Below are 26,288 nucleotides of genomic sequence, written 5' to 3'. Positions count from 1 at the left end.
CACTGAGCGTGTGCTTGGTGGGTGTGCTTGGCGTGCTGCGCAGGGAAGGGCCGACTAGGAAAGGCTTCGGGGATTATCTTGTCTTAAGATTCTGCCCCAAATGTCCTAAGGAAGGTCTGTGAAGCCGGCAGAGCCATGGGCTGCGGTGGGAGACGCCGTTCAGATGGCCCGCCGTGCTGTGCACTCGTGCAGGCCGGAATGCGCTCGGCAGCCTCTCGGTGTGGACGGCTCCTCAGGAAGCCGTCCAGAGGGTGCTTATGTGTGCGGCCTGGCACGGAGTGCGCTTGCGGTGCCGGCCTGGAGATGCAGAGGTGGGGGGAGACAGGTGGGCAGGGCTGGAGCTGCCGGGAATACTTCAGGGAGGGGATGGGGAGGCTGAGGGGTGGATCCGCCAAGCCTTCTTTGAATGTCCTCCCAGCTCCCTCTTGCCATGGAACGCTGGGGTTTCTTCTCTGGTGTAGAAACCATGCTCAGGGAGGGGCAGTGACTTATCCAGGGTCACGAGGGAGGTCACCGGCAGTGTTCTGGTTTGCAAAGATCTCTCAGGCCAGGCTCTACGGGAGAAGCGCAAGGGTGGCTGGGAGCAGATCCCGTGGGGGCTGCAGGTGGGAGGGGGCAGGAAGGGTTGCAGACCATAGGTGGGGGCCGAGGGGTAGGAGCCTGGGGTGGGAGGTAGCGGGGGAAAAAGAGTTGAGAATGAACCTTGAGGGGTAAGGAAGCGGGAGTGTGTGTGTGTGTGTGTGTGTGTGTGTGTGTGTGTGTGTGTATCTGTGTGTGTATGAATGACAGGGTATGTGCGTGAGCGTGTGGAAAGGAAACAGCTGGTCTCTTTAGCCTGCTTGGGGGTGGGGGCTGGGGGCGAGTGGGCTCCCCACGACGGCAAATATCACAAGGCCAGGCCTTCTGTGTGTTCTTCAAACTACAGCTTCCAGGTTATGACTCTCTCTCCCAGACATACACACACACACACCCCATAGCAGAGTCCACCGGCGGTCTCCCTGGGCATCCCTCTGCCTCTGGCCTGAGCTGTCCCAACACCAACACGGAGGAGAGGGAGGGCTGGGGGCGTGAGCCTCTACTGAGAACCCTGAGGAGGGGCTGCTGCAAGGTCAGCTTCACTGGAAATCCTTATCTAACTGAAGTGAAAACCAGGAAGGACATTCCATTCCCACCCTCCTCCACCCAGGATGGCCCCGAGGGCTTGGTCTGAGGTGACAAACTGGTGGGCTCACTGGGGAGGAGTGTTTGCGTGCAAACACAAACAAGCACGCTCACAGACCTGCCTGCCTACAGAAGTGTGCAATTGTGTGTCCACAGACACCCTGCCACACGCTGAAGACAGACTTCCACCTGTACGGGAACATTCAGACACACACACACACACACACACACACACACACACACGTCTCAGGTGAGCACACAGAGAAGCCCAGTGGCCTGCAGGTCTGTACACACAGAAGTGTAGACATCCACAAAGTGTCCCAACTACACGCAGGTGTCCCCTTTCTCTCCAGGGACAAATAAAATAAGTGGACAGGAATGTGACTTAGGAGTAGGGGGAAGCCTGGCCCCAAGGCGACCATTCCCACAGTGTCTCTGGGCTTCAGGTGCCCACTGGAGTGAGGAGAGGGACCAGAAGAGGGGTCGTGCCCCACTTGGCCTACTATCTATATGGTGGACTTGCCGGGGAGACCAGCCAGGCCAGGGCACCTTGGGGTCAGATTACTCAAGAACTGAGCTGATCCCTCAAGGAGGAACTGAACTTGGGGGCTGGAGGCTGTCAGGGAATGCCTTTCTGGAATGCTTGGGGAAGGGAGCTGGGGGCTGACTCCCGGACTAGAACTTTTTGCCCACCCCTTCCCCCAGTCTTTTACGGCTTGATCTCTCTGCTCTGGCCTCAGGAATCTTGCCCAAGCCTCCTCCCGGAACACTGAACTTGTTTCAGATCTGCTCAGATGGCGGTCTCCCTCCCGCCCCTCTGTAGGTCAGCCCGCATCCGGGGCTCTGGGGGTTTATGGCCCTGCGCCCCACTTGGGAGCTTCCGGCTTGGGCCCCAAAGCCCGGCCAGGGCAGAGAGCGGAAGCGTGGCCCGGGGAGGGGCCCGGCGGGCAGCGAAGGGTGGCCGGCGGCCAGCCCCGCCCCTACCTGTGTAAGCCGATCCGCCACCGGAGCCTAGCGGATAAAAGCGACCCGGCCGCGGGAGGTCAGCGAGTTCGGCTCCCTCGCGCCCGCCGCTAGGTCCAGCCCGGTCCAGCCAACATGTCCATCCACTTAAGCTCCCAGGTCTTCAGCTCGCGCTCCGCCGCCTTCCCGGGTCGCGGCGCCCAGGTGCGCCTGAGCTCCGTGCGCCCCGGCGGCGGCGCCTTCAGCAGCAGCAGCCTCTACGGCCTGGGCGCCACGCGGGCGCGTGTGCCCGTGCGCTCCACCCACGGGGGCCCGGTGGGCGCCGGCATCCGCGAAGTCACCATCAATCAGAGCCTGCTGGTCCCGCTGCGGATGGACATCGACCCCACCATCCAGCAGGTGCGCCAGGAGGAGCGCGAGCAGATCAAGACCCTCAACAACAAGTTCGCCTCCTTCATCGACAAGGTGAGCCGCCGTACCCGGCCCCAAGCCACGCTCCGGGCCACAGCAGCCACCCCAGCCCAGCCCGTGCACGGGCCAGGCGCCCGGAGGCCTGGCGTGTCCTCTTTCCGCCACTATCAGAAACCTTTCTCTTTCTCGTGAAGCCTGTGGCTGTTTTTCCCCTTCAGTCTCCAAGCCTCCTCTTCCAGAGAGCTGCCCAAATCGCCCTGCTTTTTCTTCCCAGGATGTGTGCTTGAGTCTGTCAGGCAGCCGCGGCTGGCGGCGGCTGGCGCGTCTGTGAGTGGGCTGCTGGCTTCTTGGGCTGATTCAGGTGGGGAGCTCCAGAGGCCAGGGCCAGGAGTTTCGCTGAGAGGGGGCTGTGTGGCGTCAGAGATGGGGTAGGGGTGATACATTGTTCCCAGCTGAGAAGGTCCTCCCTCCTCCTACTGCTTCTGCTGGGGCAGATGCTGAAAATCAAGGGTTGGAGGGAGGGAGGGTGGCTCCCTGACGTACCTGCCCACTTACTTGGTCCTCCAGACTCCCTTTGGTGGTGGAAGGGAGGCCCTTGGAGAGAGCCCATTTGCCCCCCCCCCCCCCCGTGGGGGTGGGGAACACACTGAGAGGCCCTGGGGAAGGGCCATTTGGAAGCGTTTTTTTTTTTCCTGGCTGTTTGGGTCCCACAGGGTTGGGGGAGGGAGTGGGGGGTAGAGAGTGGGAGTTGGCAAGGAGAGGAGCAGACTTGACTGGAGGGTCTAGGAAGGGAGCGCTGTAGGGCTGGATCAGGAACTAAGGGCTAGCCTAGCTGGACCCCTCTGGCCAGGGCCTCCTGCCTCCTGGGTATAGACCAGACTTTCCCTCCCCTGTTTGGCTGTAGTTCTCTCCTTCCCCCACCCCCATGCCCTCTCCTTCATCATTCACACCGTATACATCTTTAAGTTTCTCCTGAAGCCTCCCCAGGCCCAGGGTCCTCCCCTGCTGTTGAGCGGTTCTACCTTACTGTCTGTAGCCCCCCAGGTCCTGCTGCTCCGAGTTGCTAGTTTTGGGGAGGTTGCTTCCCACTCCCAGGCACACTGGAAGCATCCAAGGGGACTTTTGGACCCCAAGCTGAGCATCTAGTAGGTGCTCATTTTGTAGCACCCTGTCCTGAGATCTTGGAGGAAAGGGGAGGCAGAGAGAGGATACAGAAGGAGGTGGCCCAGGACAGACAGGGAGGGGGCAGCCCTTCAGGGACGGTGGCAGGAAAGATCATCTGCAGTATGGCAGGGAACATAGGTGGGAGGGGACACATTGGTGACCGGGTAGCCCTGACCCCTGGGTCAGGCTTTAAGACACGTAAGACAGAGAGCCCTGGAGGAGGGGACCGAGGGCTGCGGTCCCCGGTTGGTGGAACGGCCCGCGGGAGCCTGGGCTGTGCGGGGTGGGCGGAGACCCTCCCAAGCCCAGTGTGGGCAGCACGGCCTGCCCCTCATGAGTTTCCTCCTCTCTTTTACTCTCAGGTGCGCTTTCTGGAGCAGCAGAATAAGCTGCTAGAGACCAAGTGGACCCTGCTGCAAGAGCAGAGGTCGGCCAAGAGCAGCGGCCTCCCCAGCATCTTTGAGGCGCACATTGCTGGCCTGCGGAGGCAGCTTGAGGGGCTGCAGCTCGAAGGAGGCCGCCTGGAGGTGGAGCTGCGGAACGTGCAGGACGCGGTAGAAGACTTCAAGAACAAGTACTGACCCCAGTGTGGTGTGCCCTGGCGGGGGTAGGGGGCGGGGGTATGCACCTGTCATCGACTGATCCTCAGCAGGCCTTCTCTGGGCTTAGGGGTCAAGTGTGTAGCCGCTCAGTACAGCAACCCCTGAAGGGAAGGCCTTGACCGACACATTCCCTGTCTCTCCGTTCCTCTCTTTGTTCCCGGGGGGCTGTTTCCGACTTACTCCCAGGGAAATATCCCCGCTCAGCCCTGACCCACGCTGTTCTCTCTGGGTGCCTGACCAAGGCCCCAGGAGAGGGTAGGACAGAGGTGTCCTGTGACCGGTGTGCTTCAGAACGTGCGCGACCCTCACAGAATGTTCTAGAAGAGCCCCTCTGTTTCGGTGAGGAGTTAGACACCAGAGAGATTCAGGGTCCTGATGGAGATCATGTGGCAGGTCACTGGGAGAGCTGGGACTTGAATGTCGGGCCCCTGACTCCCAGGAGGAGACACAGAGCCGACTTGGGGCTGAAAGAAGCAAGGAGAGGGAGGGATCGTTGTGAGCCATGGGAGGGTTGCAGAGGCTGAGGGGTGGCTCTGGTCAACGCAGGAACCAGAGAGGAGGCTGTGGTGGGGCGGGGGTGGGGGGGGGGCCGGCGGTGGGCAGGGCTTGCAGGGGCCTGGAAGACTGGGGGTTTAAGGACAAGCCTTTGAGGTGCCCACTGAATTCTCTTTTGTCACCGAACAGAAACCGAAGCCAGAGGCTTGGGCTGGGCCCCACCCTAGCATACTTGCCCAGTGGTGCTGGGAGTAGTGAGTGAGTTCTGTGCTCTGCCCTGGAGGTGCATGACTAAGCCGAGCAGGGACACTGGCTGTGACCGGAGGTAGAACAAACAAAAAGGCCTCTGTGGAGGGTGCCCACTCCCCTACTTCCCTAGAGCGACAGCCTAGAGCGACAGTCAACAGCAATAATCCCACAGCAGGTGGAGGCAGACAGGTGCAGGGCAACCAGCGAGCCTCTGTTGTTGTGTGTGTGTGTATGTGTGTGTGTGTGTGCGCGCACGCGCTCACATATACCCTCACTCCAGAGCCTACATGCCAGGCTGAGCTCAGGACTGGGGCCCAGGGAGGCCTGGAAAGGGCACATGGAAGGGCCCAGTGAGCTCCGATTTGTGTGCCCTCTGCTCTCAGCGGCATGGTGCTGAGTCAAGAGCGAACAGATGGCCTTCAGGATATTTCCACAACTATTCTATAGAACCTCAGGGAGCGGGGAGCTGGGGGGGTCTGGGCTCCTGGAGGGGCCTGCTCGCTCCCCATCATAGCTGCCCTGCTGCCCTCCTGTAGCCCTCGGGCACTGCTGGGTTCCTGTTTCTGGCACCCTTTTTTTTAAAAAGTTTCCAAATAAATGCTGGGTCAGGCTCCAGTGCTCTCTTGCTCTGTGTCCTGAATTGCCAGTGTCCTCCTATGGGTGGGGCTGGCCTCTTGGAACAAGGAGGGATGGGGGGGGTTGCCCTGTGGGAGTAGGGTTGGCGCCAGACCACCTAGCTGGGGCCTGGTTCTTCCCCAGAACTTGGCTGCACCCTCTTCCTGATTTCATAAATTGCCTCCGCTTCAGGCTCCTTCTCTGCCCCCTGAGGGTGGGATCGGGCAGTGGTTAGGGCATGGGCCTGGAGTCAGACTGCCTGGGTTTAAGTCCGGGCTTTGCCACTTAGCAGCTTAGTGACCGGACAGATTATGTTCTGCTCTGTGCCTCCTGCTGACCGTGGTACCACTGTTACAGGGTTGTCGTGAGGGTTAAGTGAGCTAATCCGTGGGAAGCACCTAACACTGCAGGCCCCATTTAAAGGATCCCTAAGCATGGCTATGGCTAGGACTATTGCTTTTTTGCTCCTAGATTGTGCAGTGTTTGTCTTTTACTTTATATACATTTCCTCCTCTCCCCCCTTTCATCCTGCGCCCAGATTCCTAGCCTTAGGAATCGCTATAAGGGAAAGTCAGGGACATTTGGTTTCACAGCTGACACCCAATTTCCCAGGCGTGTCATTAAGGAGGGGTGAAGCCAATGCAGGGCAGAGTTCCACACATGGAGAGGAGGGGGGACAGAGGCAAAGCTGCACCCATACCACGCACCCTCCTTCTCCTGCAGGTACGAAGATGAAATTAACCGTCGCACAGCTGCTGAGAATGAGTTCGTGGTGCTGAAAAAGGTGAGGGGGAAGACAGACCGGTGTGGGGGCATTGTCCGAAAACACATGGGCCAGGGGACCACGTGGCCCTCTCACCTGAGCAGCCAGCCAGTAGGGACCTGTGGCCAAAGTCTGGCCCGAGTACTAGAAGAAGGGAGTGATGAGCCTGGAAAAGGACAGATCTGGAAGCCAGGCCCTCGTAGCACGGCCCGTCCTGTGTACGTGTGTGTGTGTGTTTGTGTGCACGTCGGGTGAGTCACTAGACTTGTTTTTGGCCTCGAGGGGTTAGAGCTAAGACCAAAAGATGGAGGTTAGAAGGGGAGATTTCAAGCCCAAATAGGGAAGTGCTCTATCACAGTCAGAACTTTGCATGACAGACAAAGGTTGGCAAATGGCATGGCTGAAATATTTGCTGAAGGAATGCGATGGGCTGCCTGAGGCAGAGCGATCTTCCTGTCCCTAGAGAAGTGCAAGCCAAGATTAGAAGGCCTTAGGAATATCTTACAAGGGCTTGATTTCAGATCCCGATTCAGTCCACTCTCTGGGCAACTGTGTTCACGGCCCACCCACGTGAAGACAACCTACCCCAGGGTGCTGGGCCTTTCAAGATTTAGGAGCTTTGGGGATGAATAAAAGTGAGCCTTACCCACGGGAGTTTGGGCACAGGAATGTGTGGCTCCCCAGTGACACCTGGGCTTGCACTGTTATCTGTGGCTTACCTGTATCACAGTTACCTAAGCTGCATTTAGGCTGGAGGTCCTTCACATCTATGAGCCTTATCTTGGAGTCTGGATGACTTTGTGCTCTTCTGTTTCATAAGAAGTTGAGGCTCACGGAGTTGAAGTGATTTGTGCAAGGTCACATGGCTAGTAGGTGGTAGAGCCAGGGCTGTGTCCAAACCACCAGTCAGGAGCTGGGAGAGTGCTAGGTTTGGAGCTGCGGGCTGCTTTGGGCTTCCGGTGCTGGGAAGGCAGACACCGGTATGGTTCCTGGAATGATGCATGGAAATGATGTTCCTCACGCAGCCTGGGAGGGCCCAGGAGAGGAGACGTCCTGTGGCCAGGTCACACGGCCTGGAGAACTGCTATGTTTCTTGGTAGGGCCCTGGTGTTTGACCCTGTGGGTTGGACAGAGCTGGCTTGCTCCCATCCCGGCTAAATGGTCCGTGTATGAAGCCATGGTGTCTCTCTACCCCTTCTTGCCACCCCCCCACCCCGCCCCCAGGACGTGGACACTGCCTACATGAATAAGGTGGAGTTGGAGGCCAAGTTGGATGCCCTGAATGACGAGATCAACTTCTTCAAGACCCTCTATGAGACGGTAAGGACCTTGGATATGGGAGACGTGTCATGTCTTCTGTGTCTTAATCAAGGGGTTTACCCCCTGCCTCTGGGCCGTCTTGGTGTGTGTTGAGTGTGTGTGTAGGCCTTATCCTCTTCTTTAACTTTTCTGGATTCAGGAATCCATGGTGGGCAGGGAGCTTAGGAGGGGCTGAGGGTAGCAGAGCAGGGTGGGGTCAGTTAGGATTGGCCTTCTAGAAACATGTGATGACCATTTGTTAGGAGGGGTGTTGGGAGGGGTTGGAAGGGACCAGGAGAATGTCTAGGGAATCCTGGGCTGTGATGGAGTTCAGAGGTGGGCTGGGTGGGGTGGGCAGGGGGTTCTGAGTCAGGAGAGACTGTGGTGCCTAGGAGTTTACGCCCGGAGGGACTGGATGGGTGGCCCCCAAGTACAGGCCACTGTCTACCCCTGTGGTCTCATTCTCTCCTTCTTCCCCTGCCTTGGGCTTTCAATTCTTTTTCCACTTGGGGGTTTAGAAACTCTCCACTCCTATCAGTGGGAATCTCTGGCCTTCAGCGGAAGATAGGATGGCCAGTCATCTGGCAGGGCTGGTCTGCGACTTTATTACATATGAGGTTAATTATAGACCACTTCTCAACTCCTTTCAGTCTAGCTTTTGTGAACGTCCAGCCCCCATTAGCCCCTCAGTGAATTTCCACGTGTGTTAATGCAGGGGCTGGCTCCTTGGGGTTTCCTTCGGGCATTCTGATCTCTGTGCAGCCCTTCATACGTCTGTTGCATGTTAGATATATGCACGTCTATGTATGTATGCGTGCCTACGTATACGTATGTGTGTATTTAATTATTTTCCTCGCATCATGAAAGAAGTACACGCTCATGGCCAAAAATCCAGAAAATTGAGTAAAGCACAAAACAGGTCATTTATCTGTGCTCTTATCATCTTGGTGCCTACCTTCTCAGACTTTGCGAACTGTGCCTATACACACAGACAGATACAGAAATATATATTTTATTTTATTTTTATTTTTTAATGTTTTTATTTATTTTTGAGACAGAGAGACAGAGCACGAGCAGGGGAGGGGCAGAAAGACAGGGAGACACAGAATCCAAAGCAGGCTCCAGGCTCTGAGCGGTCAGCATGGAGCCCGACGCGGGGCTCAAACTCACGAACTGGGACATCATGACCTGAGCCGAAGTCAGACGCCCAACCGACTGAGCCACCCAGGCGCCCCTAGACAGATGTATTTTAAATAAAAACAGGAGTGTATTTTTTTTTCATGTAATGGTGTACCATAGCTATAAGTACAGCCATATCATCTGTTTTGAAGGCTGGAGAGAGTTCCGTTATCGGGTAGGATATTTTATTTTACCCACACCCCCTAGTGATCCACTTCACGACCGAGCTCCTGCCACAGCAGAGCTCCCAGAAGGAGACGTTACCGTTCATCACATTCTGTCGCATCTCTATCGGCTGTGATCCCACCAGACTCTTTTGTTGAGAAGTTACTAATGGGCTCTCTGGGTTGCCGGGGGTGGGCGGACTATTTAGCAGGTGCTGGGTCTGTGTCCCCTCCTGGTGACCCACACCCACTTTGCCTTCCTCTCCCTCTTCTCCCTTTGCCTTCCTCTAGTGTGGCAGTGGGGGGGGGGTGTCCCAGGATGGGTTGTGGGAACAGGGTGGGGTCATGCCCCGAGTCCTGACATTCCGTCTGGTCCCGGCAGGAGTTGGCAGAGTTGCAGTCCCAGATCTCGGACACGTCCGTGGTCCTGTCCATGGACAACAGCCGCTCCCTGGACCTGGATGGCATCATCGCCGAGGTCAAGGCCCAGTACGAGGAAATCACCAGCCGCAGCCGGGCTGAGGCCGAGGCCTGGTACCAGACCAAGGTGTGAGGCTGCTGAGGGTACTCTTTCCTTCTTGGCAGGGTCCTCGGTGTCAGCTTCCCTTACTCCTCACCTGTCTCCAAGCCTCTAGGGCCTGGGTCCCACTGTCCGGGCAGGCACCAGCGTTAAGTCTAAGGTACTCTCCAGCGCCCTGGGAAGAAGAAGATGTGAAGGCCAAGTCCCTCCCCAGGAAGAGATCCCAGCCTGATGGGGGGACAGGGCAGAGGAACCTGAAGCACAGAGAGGTTAAGCAATTTGCCTAACTCCACAGCTAGTAGATGGAAGAGTAGGGACTAGATCCTGGGCCCTAGGCCTCCAGGCCGGGGAGGTTTAATCATTGCACACGCCGTGTGGAGGCAGGGCAGCTGACTGTGCAGGTGCTGAGGGAGTGTGCTGGGGTAAACCAGTGTTCTAGAAGAGGGAGCCTGAGGCAGCATGTAAGAGCAGCAGAGGGATGTCTCTGCTGAGATAGGGAATCATCCGTGGGACATAGGTGAGAGCACAGGCATGCCAACAAGGTGACCTGGGTTCAGACTTGCCGTGTGATCCTTGGGCAGTGGCTCCCACTCTCCAGGACTCATTCTTCCCATCTGTAAAATGGGTGGTGCTGATGTTTTTAATAAGTGTGTTTTTAATAGGGGTTTGTTTAACGGGTGAGGATCTCAGACTTCTAGTGATTCTCTGGCACTTGGGACATGATGGGATGGGCGGAGGCCCAGGACCAATGGCGGTGGGCCCCAGGGAGCCATCCTCGCCCTTCCTGTCCTGACTGGGAAGAAAGCAAACCTCTGCTATACCCCCCTGCTTGCTGGCAGGGCGTGAAGATTGCTGGGGGTCAGACCGTGGCTTCCTGGGAAGATAAGCTAGGAGGTCTCATCACTCAGGACCTTGGGCCTTCGGTGGATGGGACCAAGGATGAGTTCCCTGTAATCGCTGACCATCCCCTCACCGTACATCTCTGTGTGGCCCTCCAGTTTGAGACCCTCCAGGCCCAGGCTGGGAAGCACAGGGACGACCTCCGGAATACCCGGAATGAGATTGCAGAGATGAGCCGTGCCATCCAGAGGCTGCAGGCTGAGATCGACAGCGTTAAGAACCAGGTGGGAACAAGCCCTCCTCCCTGCTCCTCCCTGTTTCTTGGGGCGCGTGAAGGGCAGCCATCCGAGAACGGGGAGCAGGAGGCTCTCCCGGCCCGAGGCTGGCGCAGCTCAAGTCTCACGGGCCCGTGAGATCTCGAGGGCCCTTGTGAGATCTCCAGGAGAGAATGTTCGTGGCCAGGTCCTGGCTCAGGCCAAAGGGAGGAGAAGAGTCCTAACTGGGCACAGAGCCTGTGGAGGGAGCCTCAGACTTCCCAGCCCAAGAAAAACCATCATTCGTTACCAAATTCGTTACCAAATTGGTACTCTCCTCACACCTCTCTCCGGGTGCAACGTGCTGTACCTGGGAGCTTGCAATCTGCAGGGATTCGTGGGACCCAGGCCAGCAGATACCCTTAGTGTGGCTCACAAGGTCCTGTCCCTCACTTCCTACCACTGCCTCTCACTGTGCTCCAGCCACACCAGCCTGCTTCTTGTATCTTGCGTTTGCCAGACACGTTCAGGCTTCAGGGCCTTTGCACTCGGTGTTCCCTCCGCGTGGAACGTGGCTCTCCTAGCTCAGCACATGGCCACCCCTTCGTCATCCCTGGGGTTTTGGACACAAGTCCCCTTTTCAGAGGTGGCTTCCTCAACCACCAGCCACTCTGTCAGCAGTGTGTCTGAAGCTTCCTGAAGCATCTATGACTATCTGAAGTTTTCTGTCTTATTAATGAAGTAGTTGGCTGTCCCCTACCCTCACTGAAATATAAATAATGCCTGGAGAGCAGGACCCTATTTGTCTGACTCACTGCTCCTTCTCAGCACGGGCTGGGGCAGAGGCTTCCCATGAAGACAGGCTAAAGGGAGGATGTGTAGCCGGCAAGGGGCGGGTGTTGAGGAGCCGGTGGAGGGGGGTGGGGTCCAGTCCCTGGCCAAGGGGGCACCGGTGTGATAGGGAAGGGCACCGACAGGTGGACACGAGAGGGTCTCCCGGGAGGATCGGAGGATGGGGAAGGCTGGCAGGGAGGCGGAGCTCACTGGAGACAAGGGAGGGTCTGAGGCAGGGAGTGGCCGGTAAGAGGCAGGGGGAGTGCTGGGCTGCTGGGCAGGGGAGGGAGTGGCAGCTCTCTGAGCTGCACGAGAGGAGGCCCAGGACTAGATAGCCTCCTGGGGCAAGGACTAGCTGCAAACAGAAGGAATGCTCATTCATGCTGGGCCGGAAGTGGCGTCTGGTGACGTGAATCCGACCAACCTGGCCCCAACCAGGGGGGCTGTTGATCAGACATTTTGGGTCTGGGGGTTCCAAGCAGTGTCTCTCTGCTCCAAGTCCCCCTGTTTCTGGGCCTGTTTTGAAGATGGTTTTTGTTCTTGCCAGCTGCCTGAAATTTGGGGACTCAACGAAGATCCTGTGGCTTTGGATCTCCTCCAGCTGGGGACTGGGGGGATGGGCACGTGTACATCCTAATAGCATTTATTATTTTCTAAAAAATTTTTAACGTTTACTTATTTCAGAGAGAGAGACAGAGAGACAGAGCATGAGCAGGGGTGGGGCAGAGCGAGAGAGGGAGACACAGAATCCGAAGCAGGCTCCAGGCCCTGAGCTGTCCGCAGAGAGCCCGATGTGGGGCTCGAACTCACGAACTGTGAGATCGTGACCTGAGCCGAAGTCGGACGCCCAACAAGACTGAGTCACCCAGGCGCCCTGACAGAGCCCATGTATTTAATCCTTGGGATTCCCGGGTGCTGGGGGAGTAGGCTGGTGCCAGGAAAGCCACTGTAAGTGAGTTGCCCTGGCGCTGGCCGGGGAGGCAGGGAGGCAGTGACTGGCGAGGCCTGCCCCCCAGCTCACAGCTGCACTATCGCTTAAAGTGTGCCAAGCTGGAGGCTGCCATTGCAGAAGCCGAAGAACATGGGGAGCTGGCCCTCAAGGATGCGCGTGCCAAGAAGGAGGAGCTGGAGGCCGCCCTGCACCGAGCCAAGCAGGACATGGCCCGGCAGCTGCGGGAGTACCAGGAGCTCATGAACGTCAAGATAGCTCTGGACATCGAGATCGCCACCTACCGCAAGCTGCTGGAGGGCGAGGAGAGCCGGTGAGGTCACAGAGGCCAGGAAGGGGATCCTTCTGGGGCTCAGTGGGGACTGGGGCTTGCCATTCATTCGTCCACAGACATTTCCTGTGTACTCTTTTCTGCAAGGCACGGGGCGGCCCCCCCCCCCCCCCCCCCACGGGCAGGGAGGGTATAGCTGGTGCTTGCTTCTTTGCCGCTGATGAGATGACCTGGCAGTAGGAAAGACCACGTGGTGTAATGCTCAATGAGAAAGTTGGAATAGTAACAGCCACTTCATATGGGTGGCCAGGGTCATCTTATTTGACCCTCATAACACATTCAGGTAAGCAGGGCAGGTACTGTTTCTAGTGTACGGAGGGGAAACTGCGGTTCGGTTTTATGACTTGAGGGGGCGAGTCAGGTGTGCAGTCACGCTCTGCTGATTCCTGGTCCAAGCCTCGTCCATGATGCCAGGCTGCTTCTCACTGCATAATTGAGTGCCAAGTCACAGGGTATTGACTGAATGTCGTGGGGTCCCCGAGATATTTGCATACCTGCTGCCAGAGAGCAGGCCGGGCTGGGTTAGTGTTGTAGGAATTCTTCGTGAAAGACTTGGAACCTATGTCCGTGAAGTTGGGCCTTCGTTCTCACCTTGATGGGTTGGTCGATTCATTCAGTCAATTTGCAAGGCTTTAGAGTTGTGCCTTGGGCGAAGGCTAGGGTTTGGAGAGGGTGAGAGGGAACAGTGTGGGCCAAGGCTTGGAAGTAGGACTCATCAGGGCTTGCCTTATTGGAAGCCAGCACGGAGATAAGTAATATGTAAGACGCGCTTCTGCCCTTGGGGAGCTTGTACATGGGCCGAGAAGACCAAACATTTGCAGAGGAAGTACCTAGAGACCACTCAGTTGCATTGGTAAAATGCTGAATGTACACAAACTTTTTCTTTTGGGAGCATTATTCCGGAGGGGCTGGAGAGAGAGGCTGGAGGATGAATGGAGTGGAGAGGAAGGAATTGGGGAATGAGAGAGTGCTAGGGTAGAGTGCCTGGAGGCAGGGAAGAGGAAGGGAAGAAGCATGGTTAAGAATATGAGTTGGGGAAGGAGAGGAGGAAGGGTCTCTGCCATTACAGTTGACCCGTAACCTACCTGGGTTGGCATCCAGCCTTTGTGGGAAGAGGGATTGAACACCAAAGGCCTCTGGGAAGAGAGAGCAGCTGATCTGGGGCACAGGGCACCTCCAGAGCCCAACTGTCCCAGCTATGATGCCTGTCTCTGCACCCTTCTCCACCACAGGAGCAGGACAGCACTCTCTTGGGAACACATACCGTGGGTCTCTTTTCCTCATAGAGCCAGAGGTGGGGACCCTTAGAATGGGGCCTGATCCTTTTCCTCTCGTGGGCAGACAAGCAGGCTGAAGGTCGGGGATGGTGAGTGGCATGGCCAAGGTTACATGGAGAGTGGAAACATTCCCCCTTGAAAACCTAATCTCCGCGTTGGTTGCTACCATCGGGGCTTAGATCCTGGTTGTCTGAGAGGAAACGGTCCTCTCTCCACTCTTAGGAGACATGGAGAGGGACTCCTTGTGTTTTTTTTGTTTTCGTTTATCCCTTAACCCCTCGACTCTTCCCAGGGGCAGGTCTAGGATTTGTGGTCTTAGGAACTCATGCACTTTGGGGTGCCTTCTTTTAAGAATACAGAGTTACAGGGGCGCCTGGGTGGCGCAGTCGGTTGAGCGTCTGACTTCAGCCAGGTCACGATCTCGCGGTCTGGGAGTTCGAGCCCCGCGTCGGGCTCCGGGCTGATGGCTCGGAGCCCGGAGCCTGTTTCTGATTCTGTGTCTCCCTCTCTCTCTGCCCCTCCCCCGTTCATGCTCTGTCTCTCTCTGTCCCCCCAAAAATAAATAAACGTTGGGAAAAAAAATTAAAAAAAAAAAAAAAGGAATACAGAGTTACAAATACACAATTGCACAAAAACAAATATTTAGTTAGGATGAGAAAAGAAAAATCACACGAATCACTAGAGTCTTAGACATTCAGATCTCTTCCTTTAGAGTTCTTCAAGCATGGCACCAGAAACTGTTTCATGAAATCACTGCCTAATTGCAACCTGGCTTCCCTCCCCACCCACAACTGTTAGCAACTCCCAGCGCTTGAAGGGCCCAGTTGAGCAAGGGGCCTGGAAGCTTCCTGGCATATCCTTTTCTTGAACTTGGCCTTTGCTCCTCCCCCTTCCTGGACTTGGGGGTGATGAGGCCAGCTGGGCTCTCCTCACTCCTTCTACCAAAGTGAGGTCTCCCCTCCCCACTGCAGAGTAAACTCAACCCTAAGGCCAAGGGCTTGGTGACAATGGAGTGAGTCACAAAACAAACACGTCCAGCTGTCTCCCTTGGCTTTTCTATTTCCAGTATAGTCTGCTTAAAGCCATCCCGACCACCTTCTGCTCCGTCCTCTGTCCCTGCCTCAGCGACCCTCGTGAAATCTCCAATGCACTAATTATTTCAATACAGACAATACAGCAATTACTACATGCCAGACTTCACGCAAGGGGCCAGAGATCCAAGAATCAATAAGCCACAACCTGCTTTGAGGATTTTATGATTTGGTTAGGGGAGGCAGCTGTCTTCATAAATAATAACAGTTCCCATCCACCGAGTCCTGTGTGCCCAGGGCTCTAGGTAAATGATATTATTCAGCCCTCACAAACAAGTCTGAGGTTGGGACTAAGTTGGCCCCAGTTGAGAAGTGAGAAAATGGAGGCTCTGAGACATTGCCCAAGGTCACGTAGCCTTCCCTTAGTGGGGACAGAGGAAGGAATACTGGTCTTGCCTGGTGCCTGGATGGAGGGGCCTGGGACTGCTTCCTCCAGCTCTGAGGAAACAGTCGCTCTCACAGGTCTCTCTCCTCTGCCCCCAGGTTGGCCGGAGATGGAGTAGGAGCTGTGAACATCTGTAAGTCCTTGGCTGTGGCCATTTCCTGCGCTGTCCGGGCTAGACTGGGTCTTACAGGATGGCACATCGGCTTGAGGACCTGCCCTTGTCTGGGACAGGAGCTTCTTTCCCTCACCAGCTTTTAGCAGGTGCCCTGAGGCTCCCAGCCAGTCGGGCTCAATGGCCCAGGGAAGCCATGCTAGAGGGCAGAGTGGGGCGGGGGAAACCTGTGGTGCATTATCCCTTGCATTGTCCCAGGCTCCTTCTGGGCCTGCTCGAAGAGGGTGGTGGGGGGTGGGGTCAGGCAGTGGGGAGGGGGAGGGGCAGGTACTGCAGGAGGGGAGGGTGGAGTGAGGGGTGGGGCCTCAGGTCGTGGGCCCGCGCTGATGAGCCCTCCTCCCGTTTCTCGCAGCCGTGGTGAACTCCACCGGTGGTGGTGGCAGCGGGCTGGCCGGGCTGGCCTTCAGGGGAACCATGGGCAGCAATGCCCTGAGCTTTTCGAGCGGCGGAGGGCCCGGGGCCATCAAGTCCTATTCCACCAGGACCTCAGCCACCACCCACAGGAGCGTCCGAAAATGAGCTCTGCTGTGTGGAGACCCACAGCCCTGCCCCCCCCTTCCCCCCCCCCCCCCCCCGTCACAGGAGGACTCCCATCACGGGTCCCAAGAGGGCCAGGCAGTCTGAAAAGTGATGTCAGAATAGCTTCCAATAAAGCAGCCTTTCTGAAGCCCATCCTGGCCCCTGGGATCCTGGCTTCATCAGCTGGTTGGGGAGCCATGGGGAGGAAGGGGCCCCAGAGAGGATGGCGTCTGCTGTGAACACGGAGAAGCCACTTGTGCAGGTGACTGGGAAAGCACACTGGTGACCTGGTGGTGGTGCTCTGAGGGGCGTGGCTCTTAGCCGGTGTGAGGTCTTGGCCTCCTCCCAGGGCTGGGACTGAGTCCAGCTCCTCTCCTGAAGCCCAGAAACATCCCAGGAAGTCTGGCTCTGCCAGGAAGTGGGCGTTGAAGCCTTCTCCTGCTGAGGGAGTGGAGGGCTGTTTGCACACCCCCACCCCCATGCCCTGTGCTGCCAGAGTTCATTCCTTGCTGTGAGAAGGCCCAGACACTCAGCTGCCGCAGGCCTGGGTTTCAGATGCACCAGCCAGCTCGCGCCCTTGGCCCTTGCTGGTGCTGGGTCTGCCCGGCCCTCAGGTCCTGGACGGGGCTCTCTGGGTCTGGGATTCTGTGCGGGTGATGATGGCAGTGGGAGGAGGCCTGTGTGTGTTTGGGAGGGGGAGGGGTGAGGAGTCCCAGAATCTGGACCCCCTGGCAGGAGGCTCTGTGCCTGGGCGGTGGCTTGTGTGTGTATCCGGCTCCCTGGTGGGGGGAGGGGCATTTGTGTGTCGGCTGCTCGATAAGAGCATCTCTGTGTCTGGGGTCGGGGGGTCTGTGTGTCTGTACGCGTGTGGGGGTGTTTTTAGGGTCTATGGGGATATCTGTTCCTGCAACAGCACATATGATGGATGGTGGGGAGGGGGTAGTGGGAAGGTCTCTTGTGTCTAGGACACCTTGGGGGGGGGTGATGGCGGTGTATATAGGGGGGGCTATCAAGAGGGTGTTGGTTTCTGGGGGAGGAGGAGTCTATATTCGATCCTACGGTCAGGAATTTTCATATATTGAGGTGGGGGTGGAATGGGGAGTGGGGGAAGTGAGCCGTCAGTGTCCCGCCAGCTGTGAGTGATAAGGTGCCCCCCTACAGGTGTCAGGAGAGCCAGGCCCTGCCCCTCCTGGCTAAGTCTCCTCCTGGTTGCCTTTCTCTCCCTCTGCTTCCAGCTCTTTCTCACGCTGTCTGGGTATTTGGGACTGCCAGCCAGCCCCCTGCAGCCTTCAGGAAGTGTGAATGTGGCACTCGGGCAGGGTGCCTCCGAGATAGCCCTCTTTCCCCTTTGGCTGTGAACAGCTTCTCTGTCAGCCTCTGAGGGGCCCAAACTGGGCTGGACGTCCCCATGTGCCGGCACAGACGGGAGCTTTTCTGAGCGCATTATGTATGATCCATGAGCTTTATTGGCAACGTGGACACTAAGCACGAGGGGGAGGGAGCCCAGGCGGCCGCCAAGAGATGTCCTCGTGAAGCCGAGGCCTCAGTCACCGCCAGGGTTTGGAAGGCAGGGGAGGCCCAGTGGAATAGAGGCACGTCCACAGCCCAGGGGACCTGGGGCCAATCTGTGCCTTAGAAGCCACAGGTTTTTGGGCCAGGCCAGCTCCCAGAGCAGCCCGAGCAGGTCAGGATTGGCTCCCTGCCCAAGGCTGCTTGGAAGGCAGGCATTTAAACTCCTGGGGGCCAGCTGGGCAGGGAGGCCGGCCCTCTCCGGAAGGAATCCGCCCCCCTTCCCAAGAGCAAGAGCGAAGGAGGGGGAGAAGGCGGAGAAGTTGCACGAAGATAAGGCTGCAGTGTGGACGGGTCAGGCCCGCAGGTTCTCCAAGCCCTTCTGCTTCAAGCCCCAGGGCTACGGCTGCTCCCGGACCCGCCGCTGGAGGCAGGGGTTGCGGACTCCGAGAGCCGAGCCGAGTATTTACAGGGCGGGAGGCGCTACGCGAACCGCACCAAGGAGCTGCCGCTGCACTTCTGGCCGCAGGGCGCGCACATTCCGGTGCTCACCGCCAGGTTCCCGCTGCAGGGGGCGCTGCACGCGCTGCCGGTCACTGGCCGCGAGCCGGACACGCAGAGGTCCCCGCAGACGACCCCGCCCCGGGAGCTGCTGACGCCTGCGGGAGGAGAGCAAGGCTTAGTCCCCGTGCGAGGTCGTGGCTGGCGGTCCCTGCCTACTGGCTCTTGCTCAGAGCGCCTCCCCCTTCATTTCTATTCCTCTCTTCCCCCCTTCCCCCCAACACCTTCACTCCTGGGCACTCTTTCCTGCACTCAGGCCGCAAGTGTCCTTGATAAACCGTGCTCCCAGGCCCTCCCTGTGGGCAGAAATAGCTTTTTAACTCATAATCATTCACTGCCACACTCCCTCCTTCCTTTCAGGGTTTCAAACTATGGCCTGTGTTGGCCTCCTATATTTGTAAATAAAGTTTTATCGGAAGCAAGCCATATGTACTCCTTAGGTATTGCTTATGGCTGTAGCCGCTTTCACATTGCAGTGACAGAGTCCAGGAGTTGAGACAGAGTCTGGATGGCTCACAAGCCTTAATATCTGGCCCTTGAAGAAAAAGTTTGCCCAGAGGAACCCCAAGCCCTCAGTTCAGAACCCACAGCATAGGTTACTTACAGACATTTATAGCACCAACGCCTTCACACAACCTTGTGGGGAGAGCAGAGACAAAAATTAGTTCTGACCCCCACATAATCTGGATGCAAATCAGATGCAAATGATATGCAAACATGTTCCTGGCTCAAAGCATAGTGTGGGGGAGACTGAAGACATATTCTCCCCACGGGTGTGGCTCTCACCTCTGCTCCTCGCCCTCCAGCAGCCGCCTGTAGGTGGCGATCTCGATGTCCAGGCCCAGCTTGGAGTTCATCACCTCCTGGTACTCCTTGACCAGGCAGGCCATGTCCTGCTTGGCCTTCTGCAGGGCGGCCTCCAGCTCGGCCAGCTTGCAGCGGGCGTCGCTCAGGGCCGCCTCGCCCTGCTGCTCAGCCTGGGTCACCGCGGTCTCCAGCTTGGTGTTCTGGGGCCCAGGAGAGAACAAAGTGGGTTATGGTCCTGGGTGTCTCGGTCCATTTCCCTCATGTGTCCAGTCTCTCCCCTCCCGCAGCTGGGGACACCCCAAGAACAGGCCTCTCCCCTTCATTAACGGAGTCCCCCTGAGGGACCACAATCAGGGACATGAGTCCTGCAACTGGGCTGGATCATGAATGGTGAGAGCCAGTCGGGGCACACGCTGCCTGTGTGGCCCTGGGGAGGCCCCAGGCGACCCGTACCTGACACTTGGCATTCTCGACCTCGGCGGTCAGCCTCTGGATCATGCGGTTCAACTCGTTGATCTCCTCCTTGGTGCGGCGCAGGGTCTCCCCGTGCCGGATCACCGTGGCCTTCATCTCCTCGCACTGGGGGGAAGCAGAGGTGCTCCTGAGGCTCAGGATGGAGGTTCGCACCCATTCAGACACCACAGATGGTTGGGAGGTTGTACAGTGCTCAGCCTGTGCGACTATACATGGCAGCCCTGCCCAACAACTATAACCTAAGAGCTCTCTGCCCTTCTGTCACCATCCTTAGGGATCAGAAACCCCATACAGAAGAGGCCTTGTTCAGTGTATACCGGGCTTCCCCCGTGCTGTCATGTCTAAGAGACAGGTGTCCTGTGCCCCTCACCTTGCTGCGGTACCAGGACTCGGCCTCCGCCCGGCTGCGGCTGGCGATGTCGTCGTACTGAGCCTTGATCTCGGCCACAATGCAGTCCATGTTCAGGTCCCGGCTGTTGTCCATCTTGACGATGACCGAGGTGTCTGAGATGTGGGCGTGGAGAACACGGATCTCCTGCAGATGGTGGGGAACGTGTTTACACCCCAGCCTCACCCACCACAGTGTGGACCCAGCCATCTCAGCCCTTACCTGGTCTCTACCCCAGCTCCCACTACAGGCTCATGGACTGCAGCCCCCTTGCCCCAGCCCAAATCCCTGGCCCACCCCCCTCCCCCAACTGCCCAGGGATCCCTGGCCAGTCCCAGGCCCCAGCCCCCTCTTCTAGGCTGGCTGCTTCTTTTCCATCTGGACCACGGCCCCTCACCTCCTCATACAGGCGCCGCAGGAAGTTGATCTCCTCAGTCAGGGCCTCCGCGTTGGCCTCTAGGTCTGACTTGCGGAGGTAGGCACAGTCCACGTCCTAAAGGGGAGAGGGTGTCAAAGGAGTCTTACTGGAAAGGCAACACAGGGCTTCCCCCCCGCTGCCCCCCACTCCCAGGAGGGCACCCCATCAGGCTGGACAAACTCCCCGGAGACCTTCCTTAGCTGCTCATCCTAGTGCCTCGTATCATGGCCTTGGTGAAGTCCTTTCTACCGTCAGAGGGCTCAGAAGCAGGTTTGGGGAAGGGAGTGGGATTATGAGGTTTCCAGGCACTTTCTCCACTACCTACCCGAAAGAAAACTCCAGAATCCACACCTTGCATTATCACTGAAACTTAGGCTCTGCAGCAAAATGGGTCGGCTCTAATGATGCCCCAGCCCTTTCTGCCCTGACACCTCATGGAAAGAAATCTAGATCTGTGGTCAGAAGAAGAGGTCTTAGGGATCAATTCTGCCTCTTCCAAGCCAGGGCAACTCAGGGTAAGACCCTTGACCTCTGTGCCTCACTTTCCTCACAGCAACCCTCGCCTTCCTCCTGTGGAGGTGGTTGCAAGGACCTGGTGGGAGTCCACATGATGGCATTTGTGGCGAATCAAGCCTAAGAGGTGAGGGACGATACAGCGTTCACGCCAGCACTTCACAGCTGTTGGCGGCCTCAGGATGTGGCCATCCCCTAGCATTGGTGTGCTCTTTCATCCACAGTATTTAGGAATGCCTGCTGTCTGGCAGGCACAGGGCAGAAAGACGCGGGAAGCCATCGGCCAGATGGGGGTTACCTCCGATGGAGGAATAGGGTGCCCTGCTTGAAGCAGGCAGTGTATGTACTCCAATGCCCGGGGCCACCCGGGGAGTGCTGGGGTGCTGGGGCGGGGGAAGGAAATAGGGGAGGGGTAGCGCTAGGCGATTCTGGGGGAGTCGCTCAGCCTCTCTGAATTCCTGAGTGCTCCCTCCTGCCTCTGCCCTGCTTTCTGAGTTGTGGGACAAGTATTCTGGGGTCACTCGCCTTCTTCAGGGCCACAAATTCATTCTCGGCGGTGGCCCTTAGTGCCACCTCCTCTTCATACCTGGAGACAAAGGGCACAAGTTTCAGTGGCCAGAACTTTAATAGTCTGGGCTTTGAAGAGGGGGGAAAAAAAAAGAGAGAATGAGGCCCAGGCAAACATATTCCAGGATCTGGATCTTTTGGAGGTAGTCACAGAATCACAGAGTGTTGGACTAGAAGGGATCTGTCCATCCCATTCTTTGGGGCTCTCAATCCACTCGGTCACCCAATGCTCTTCCTGTTTTAGGGACTCTCATTCCTGAAGTGGGCGCGCGCGCGCAGTTTTGTAGGCTTTCTCTCTGTTTCTGGGCTGTAACTCCCGGCGGGGGTGGGGGCAGGAACCCCACACTAGTTCTGGTCCCCCCCCCCCTTGCCTCCCCGCTCAGGGCCTAACACAGCACCTGCAGCATCGAGTAGATGTCAATAAACGTTTGCTGAATTAAGGAAATAAACCCACGCTGATGAGGCAGCTGGAGCCCCTCCCAGTCTCTCCGGGGTTTAAACTCCCAACCCAGAAAAGAAAAGTCTCCCTCATCAGGCTCCCGGTCACTGTCTTCTTCCTCCTGGAAAGTTCCTCTGGTGCTGTAGCCCAAATCTATCCTGCTCTGACTTCAGCCCTTTTCGTTTCTTGAGACTATCCTCGGGCCGCACTCACTTCTTCTTGTAGCCCTCCAGCACCTCCTGCACGTGGTTGAGCTCCGAGGCCAGCCTCCCGCTGTCGGCCTCCACGCACTCGGCCTCCCGCCTCAGCGTCTCGAGGTAGCCCTCGAACAGGGGCTCCAGGTTGCTCTCGCAGCACTTGCGGTTCTGGTAGAACTGCCACTTGGTCTCCAGAAGCTTGTTCTGCTGCTCCAGGAAGCGCACCTGGTGAGCAAGTGGGGGGAAAAGTCAGTGGGGGAAGCCAGTCTCCCCAGCCCTCCTCGGAGAGCAGGTAGAGTCAACACAGAACTAACGGGAAGTGTGCGGCGGTAAGGGACGGACAGCATGGCCTCTCTGGGCCCTCCTGGCCCGAGGAGGCACCGGGAGCATTCTTGTTTCACGATTGCTTGTTCAGGCTTGAGCGAGGGTCTGTTAGGGTGGGCTTGGATGGGGTGAGTGAGAAACTGAGGGGCACTGGGGTTGCGCTGGGGTTACGGCGAGGCGGGGGAGGGGGCGGGTACTGATAATCAAGGAAGGCTTCCTGGAGGAAAGGAATGCAGCGCAAGATGAAAGCCTTTCATGAGGAGCTCCACGCGGGGCAGGGACCAGGGTTCATCCGTCTGTGTCCTCAATGCTCAGCATGTGTCTGAAAGGATGGTCAAGGTGGGAAGGGCTACCCGACTGGGGAGGTTAGAGAGGGCTGGCTCTCGGACGGCCAGCAGGATGGTTGCGGCTGGAGGAAGGGGGATGTGTGTGGTCTTAGGCGGCCTGAATTCCTGTGTTGGACGCTTTTGGGTCCCTGGAGGCCAGGCAGATGGTGTGAATGGGGGGAGATTCCGGCAAATGGGGAGGGTGAAGACTTGCGGGGAAGGGAAGCACGCAAGCCTTTCCTGGAGGTCATTCGCACTGAAGACCTGTGATGGCGGCGACACACTGTGCAGGAGAGGCGGTCAGCAAACAAGGCGAGGCCCCCCGGCCTCCAGGGTTCCATAGCTCGTACATTTGAGCTGCAGTTGAGACATTACCTCGCTTTTTAGCCCTGGTGTCCTCCCACCCAACTTAACCAGGGCAGCTGGGAATTTCCCTACTTGGAACTTCCAGAAAAGGGGAGTGGAAACTGCTGATGTTATATGGGCTCACTTCAGGGGGTCTTAGCTGACAGGGCACCAGCTGCGGTAGGGAGGCTGATGGCTGCCTTGGCCCCCGTCTTTCCTTTCAAGGTCACACCCTGCACCACACATAGCTCTGGTGTGGACAGCTCTGGGGCCAAGACGGGGAGCCGCTGCCCAGTGTCGCCCGGCAGATCGGGGTGGGGGGGGTGGGGGAGAAACTGGAGGTGGAGCCCAGGCTGCCTGTTGGCGGGCCAGGGCATTTTCCGTGTTCCACTCCCCTGCTGCCTTTCCCGGGTGTGGATGTTGGCAGTGCTTGCTGTGGTGGGCCGGCTCCCACTGGAAGGGGAGTGCGGTAGCGGCCTCCATGGGTTGGATCCTCTAGGCCCCAGGCGCCTGGAGAGCCGGAGAGAGCCTAGGTTTGGAGTCCTGGGCTGCCACCCACTCCCCGTGGGCCTTGGGCAGGCCCCCCTGCCTTATGTCCCTGTGTCTCTTGTCTTCTGTGTACGTTCAAAGGGCTGGGCTGGTGGCAGTGATTTCTCAAATGTGAAGCCTTCACAGGCCGACTTCGGGATTTGCCATCCCCTCGTACCGTGTGACTCATGATTTATCTCTAAGTGGATTTGCTTAGCATTTACACTCCAGTGGGGCTTCAGGGGTAACTGGATATTACCACCGTATCGTAAATCCAAAATCAGTAGGCATACATAAAAGCACATCATAAAACATTAAATTCTAGCTGAAACCGTGGTCCCAGACAACCCTGAACCTGAGGCTTGCTCTCTTTATTACACGTAAGAGAGGGGCGCCTGGGTGGCTCGGTCGGTTGGGCGTCCGACTTCAGCTCAGGTCATGATCTCACAGTCTGTGAGTTCGAGCCCCGCGTCGGGCTGTGTGCTGACGGCTCAGAGCCTGGAGCTGCTTCGGATGCTGTGTCTCCCTCTCTCTCTGCCTCTCCCCCACTCATACTCTGTCTCTCTCTCTCTCAAAAATAAATAAACATTAAAAATTAAAGAAAAAGGGTAAGGGAACAGTAAGTATTCGAGGGATACTGAAGACATGTTAGCGCCTAATGAGATTTAATCTTAAGGACTGAAACACACATGAGAAAAGATGAATTTTCCCATCAGATGTTTCGATGTTATTTAGTGCTTTAATGCACCACCTAATATGATCACATAAAATATCACCAGCCCCCCCCCCCCCCATTCCCCATTTCCAGAGACTGGCCTGGGAATTCCAAGGTTCTCCCAGGACTTCCAAGCTCAGGAAGAGTGTGATCAAGGACATCCCCCCTTGTCTGTGGAGACTCTGCCTGTCTGGATAGGGATTGTATATAATAATGGTGTTATCAGATGAAGGGCTGCTGCTCTATACTCATTTCTCTGTGTCTGCCTGTGCCCGGGACGTTTGTTCATCTCCTCTATCAGATTGGGAACTCACCTGGGTCACATCCCTCCTGCTTCTGACTCCACCCTCCGCGCCCGGCCTGAGTTTGAGCATGGATGGGGTTCAGGAACGGTGTGATCAAGGACACTCACCTTGTCGATGAAGGCTGCGAACCTGCTGTTGAGACACTTGATCTGCTCCTTCTCCTCGTGCTTCACGCACTGCGCATTGGGGTCGATCTCTAGGTTGAGGGGCGTGAGGAGGCTCTCGTTGACCGACACGCTGGTGATGCAGGGCGGGCTGGGGCCGCACACGCCGCCGGAGCGGTAGCCGAAGGTGCGGCCGCAGGAGCCCGCGCGGAAGCCGCCGCAGACGCTGTGGCTTCCGAAGCCGCCGGTGAGGCCGCGGTAGCAGGAGACGCCGCGGTAGGGGGCGGCGGTGATGCAGCAGCGGCCGGGCCGGGGCCCGCAGGCCGAGGCGCAGCTGAAGGCGCGGACCCCGCAGGGGGCGGCGAGGCCGTTGGAGAGGCAGGACATGGTGCGGCGGTGGCGGCGGGTGGCTGGAGCCCGGGGCCCGCGCTGCGCCTTATATCGCGGCCCACCGGGCCGGCGGGAGCGCGCGGCCAACGCGTTTACGAGCTTGGAGGTTGGCCCGCGCGCCTCGTCCAGGCGGGAATCAAAGCGGGCCGGGCCGCCGGCCGCCTCCATAAAACGGCTTCACCTCCCGCCCGAGCTTTATGGGGCCGGGAAACGCCTGGTCACCTTTGCGGGCCGTGCGCCGCGGCCTCGGGGCGCCCCCCTCTGCGCCCCTCGGCCGGGACTGGGCCCCGGAGGCGCTGGATCGTCACCGGCTCCATTCCGGGGCTGGTCAGCTGGGCACACCCCGCGCGGCTGGGGTCCCAGCCGGGCGCCACCGCCCTGCGGGGGCCGGCTTAGCCTTGGTCTCGTGTGCACCACGGAGTGGGGGAGCGAGTGTGTGCGTCCAAGAGGAGGGGTCTCTGAAGCCGGTCTTACAGATTCTTGTCATGACTTTGGACAAGTGAATAACCTTTCGGAGCCTCAGTTTCCTCTTGTGCGAGTTAGGAGTAATAAATAGTACCCATCTGCAAGCTCTTGGGAGGACCTAAGGAGGTAATGGACGGGAAAGCGTTTAGGGCCCTACCTAGCACTTAATAAGAGCTCCATAAACGTTTGTTTATTTGCTTGTTCTGTTTATTCTACCATTGTTATTTTGCCATTCATCCTATGTCCCTTTGGGCAAAAACTTTCCCTTCTCTGTTGCTCAGAACTCAGCTCCTGGCTCCTTTCCTAGTAAGTGTGGGGCCCCCACTCCCTAGTCCCCCACATTGCTTCCTGTACCCCTCTCCACTCTCCTGGGGGTCGGTTCAGGCAATTGCATTAAAGGAGTGCCTCCAGTGTGTGAGGGCTTTATGATGCATTTTCTTATCTTTACCCTCGGGCATCCTTCCAAGGTCAGTATTATTGTGCCCATTTACCTGATTGGGAAGGTGAGCTCAGAGTGGTCCAGTGGCTTAAGGTCAAGCGCCGAAAGCTCTATGGAGGAGGGGATTCAGAATCTGAAAGGAGGCTTCCAGCCCTCCTCCATGCCAGCCCCTCGGAGGTCTGAGTCTTTGGGGGCTCAGTGAGGGTTGAGTTCTTCTCCTAGGAGGGAGCCCAGGCT

At 57.6% G+C, this 26,288-nt stretch overlaps 2 protein-coding genes across 2 annotated transcripts; one reads left to right on the top strand and one right to left on the bottom strand.

Annotated features, from left to right (window-relative positions):
• The first annotated feature begins 2,134 nt into the window (after positions 1–2,134).
• On the top strand, positions 2,135–16,405 carry KRT7 (keratin 7). The gene is made up of 9 exons (XM_040488047.1): positions 2,135–2,589; positions 4,062–4,273; positions 6,384–6,444; positions 7,648–7,743; positions 9,448–9,612; positions 10,584–10,709; positions 12,555–12,775; positions 15,645–15,679; positions 16,071–16,405. The coding sequence occupies exons 1-9, from the start codon at positions 2,260–2,262 to the stop codon at positions 16,235–16,237; spliced, it is 1,413 nt and encodes a 470-aa protein (XP_040343981.1). The 5' UTR covers positions 2,135–2,259; the 3' UTR covers positions 16,238–16,405.
• A 1,684-nt stretch (positions 16,406–18,089) lies between these two features.
• Positions 18,090–25,330, bottom strand: LOC121038528 (keratin, type II cuticular Hb1-like). The gene is made up of 9 exons (XM_040488034.1): positions 24,761–25,330; positions 22,127–22,335; positions 21,433–21,493; positions 20,374–20,469; positions 19,959–20,123; positions 19,568–19,693; positions 19,094–19,314; positions 18,912–18,943; positions 18,090–18,405 (listed from the first exon to the last, which is right to left on the bottom strand). The coding sequence occupies exons 1-9, from the start codon at positions 25,313–25,315 to the stop codon at positions 18,230–18,232; spliced, it is 1,641 nt and encodes a 546-aa protein (XP_040343968.1). The 5' UTR covers positions 25,316–25,330; the 3' UTR covers positions 18,090–18,229.
• Between the last annotated feature and the right edge of the window lie 958 nt (positions 25,331–26,288).

This window comes from Herpailurus yagouaroundi, unplaced genomic scaffold, assembly GCF_014898765.1.
Source record: "Herpailurus yagouaroundi ecotype Mexico unplaced genomic scaffold, PumYag 166, whole genome shotgun sequence".
Lineage (NCBI taxonomy): Eukaryota > Metazoa > Chordata > Mammalia > Carnivora > Felidae > Herpailurus > Herpailurus yagouaroundi.
Note: the sequence above shows the minus strand (reverse complement) of the source record. Positions and strands in the feature narration are given on the sequence as shown.

What these genes read in the sequence shown, in the direction of transcription:
- KRT7 (XM_040488047.1), top strand. Translation starts at nt 2,260, where the DNA reads ATGTCCATCCACTTAAGCTCCCAGGTCTTCAGCTCGCGCTCCGCCGCC. An exon ending in AGTTCGTGGTGCTGAAAAAG is followed by an intron (nt 6,445 to 7,647) that starts GTGAGGGGGAAG and finishes CCCCGCCCCCAG; the next exon opens with GACGTGGACACTGCCTACAT. An exon ending in TCGACAGCGTTAAGAACCAG is followed by an intron (nt 10,710 to 12,554) that starts GTGGGAACAAGC and finishes TATCGCTTAAAG; the next exon opens with TGTGCCAAGCTGGAGGCTGC.
- LOC121038528 (XM_040488034.1), bottom strand. Translation starts at nt 25,315, where the DNA reads ATGGAGGCGGCCGGCGGCCCGGCCCGCTTTGATTCCCGCCTGGACGAG. An exon ending in TCGCAGCCTTCATCGACAAG is followed by an intron (nt 22,336 to 24,760) that starts GTGAGTGTCCTT and finishes CTTGCTCACCAG; the next exon opens with GTGCGCTTCCTGGAGCAGCA. An exon ending in CTGGAGGGCGAGGAGCAGAG is followed by an intron (nt 18,944 to 19,093) that starts GTGAGAGCCACA and finishes TCTCCCCACAAG; the next exon opens with GTTGTGTGAAGGCGTTGGTG.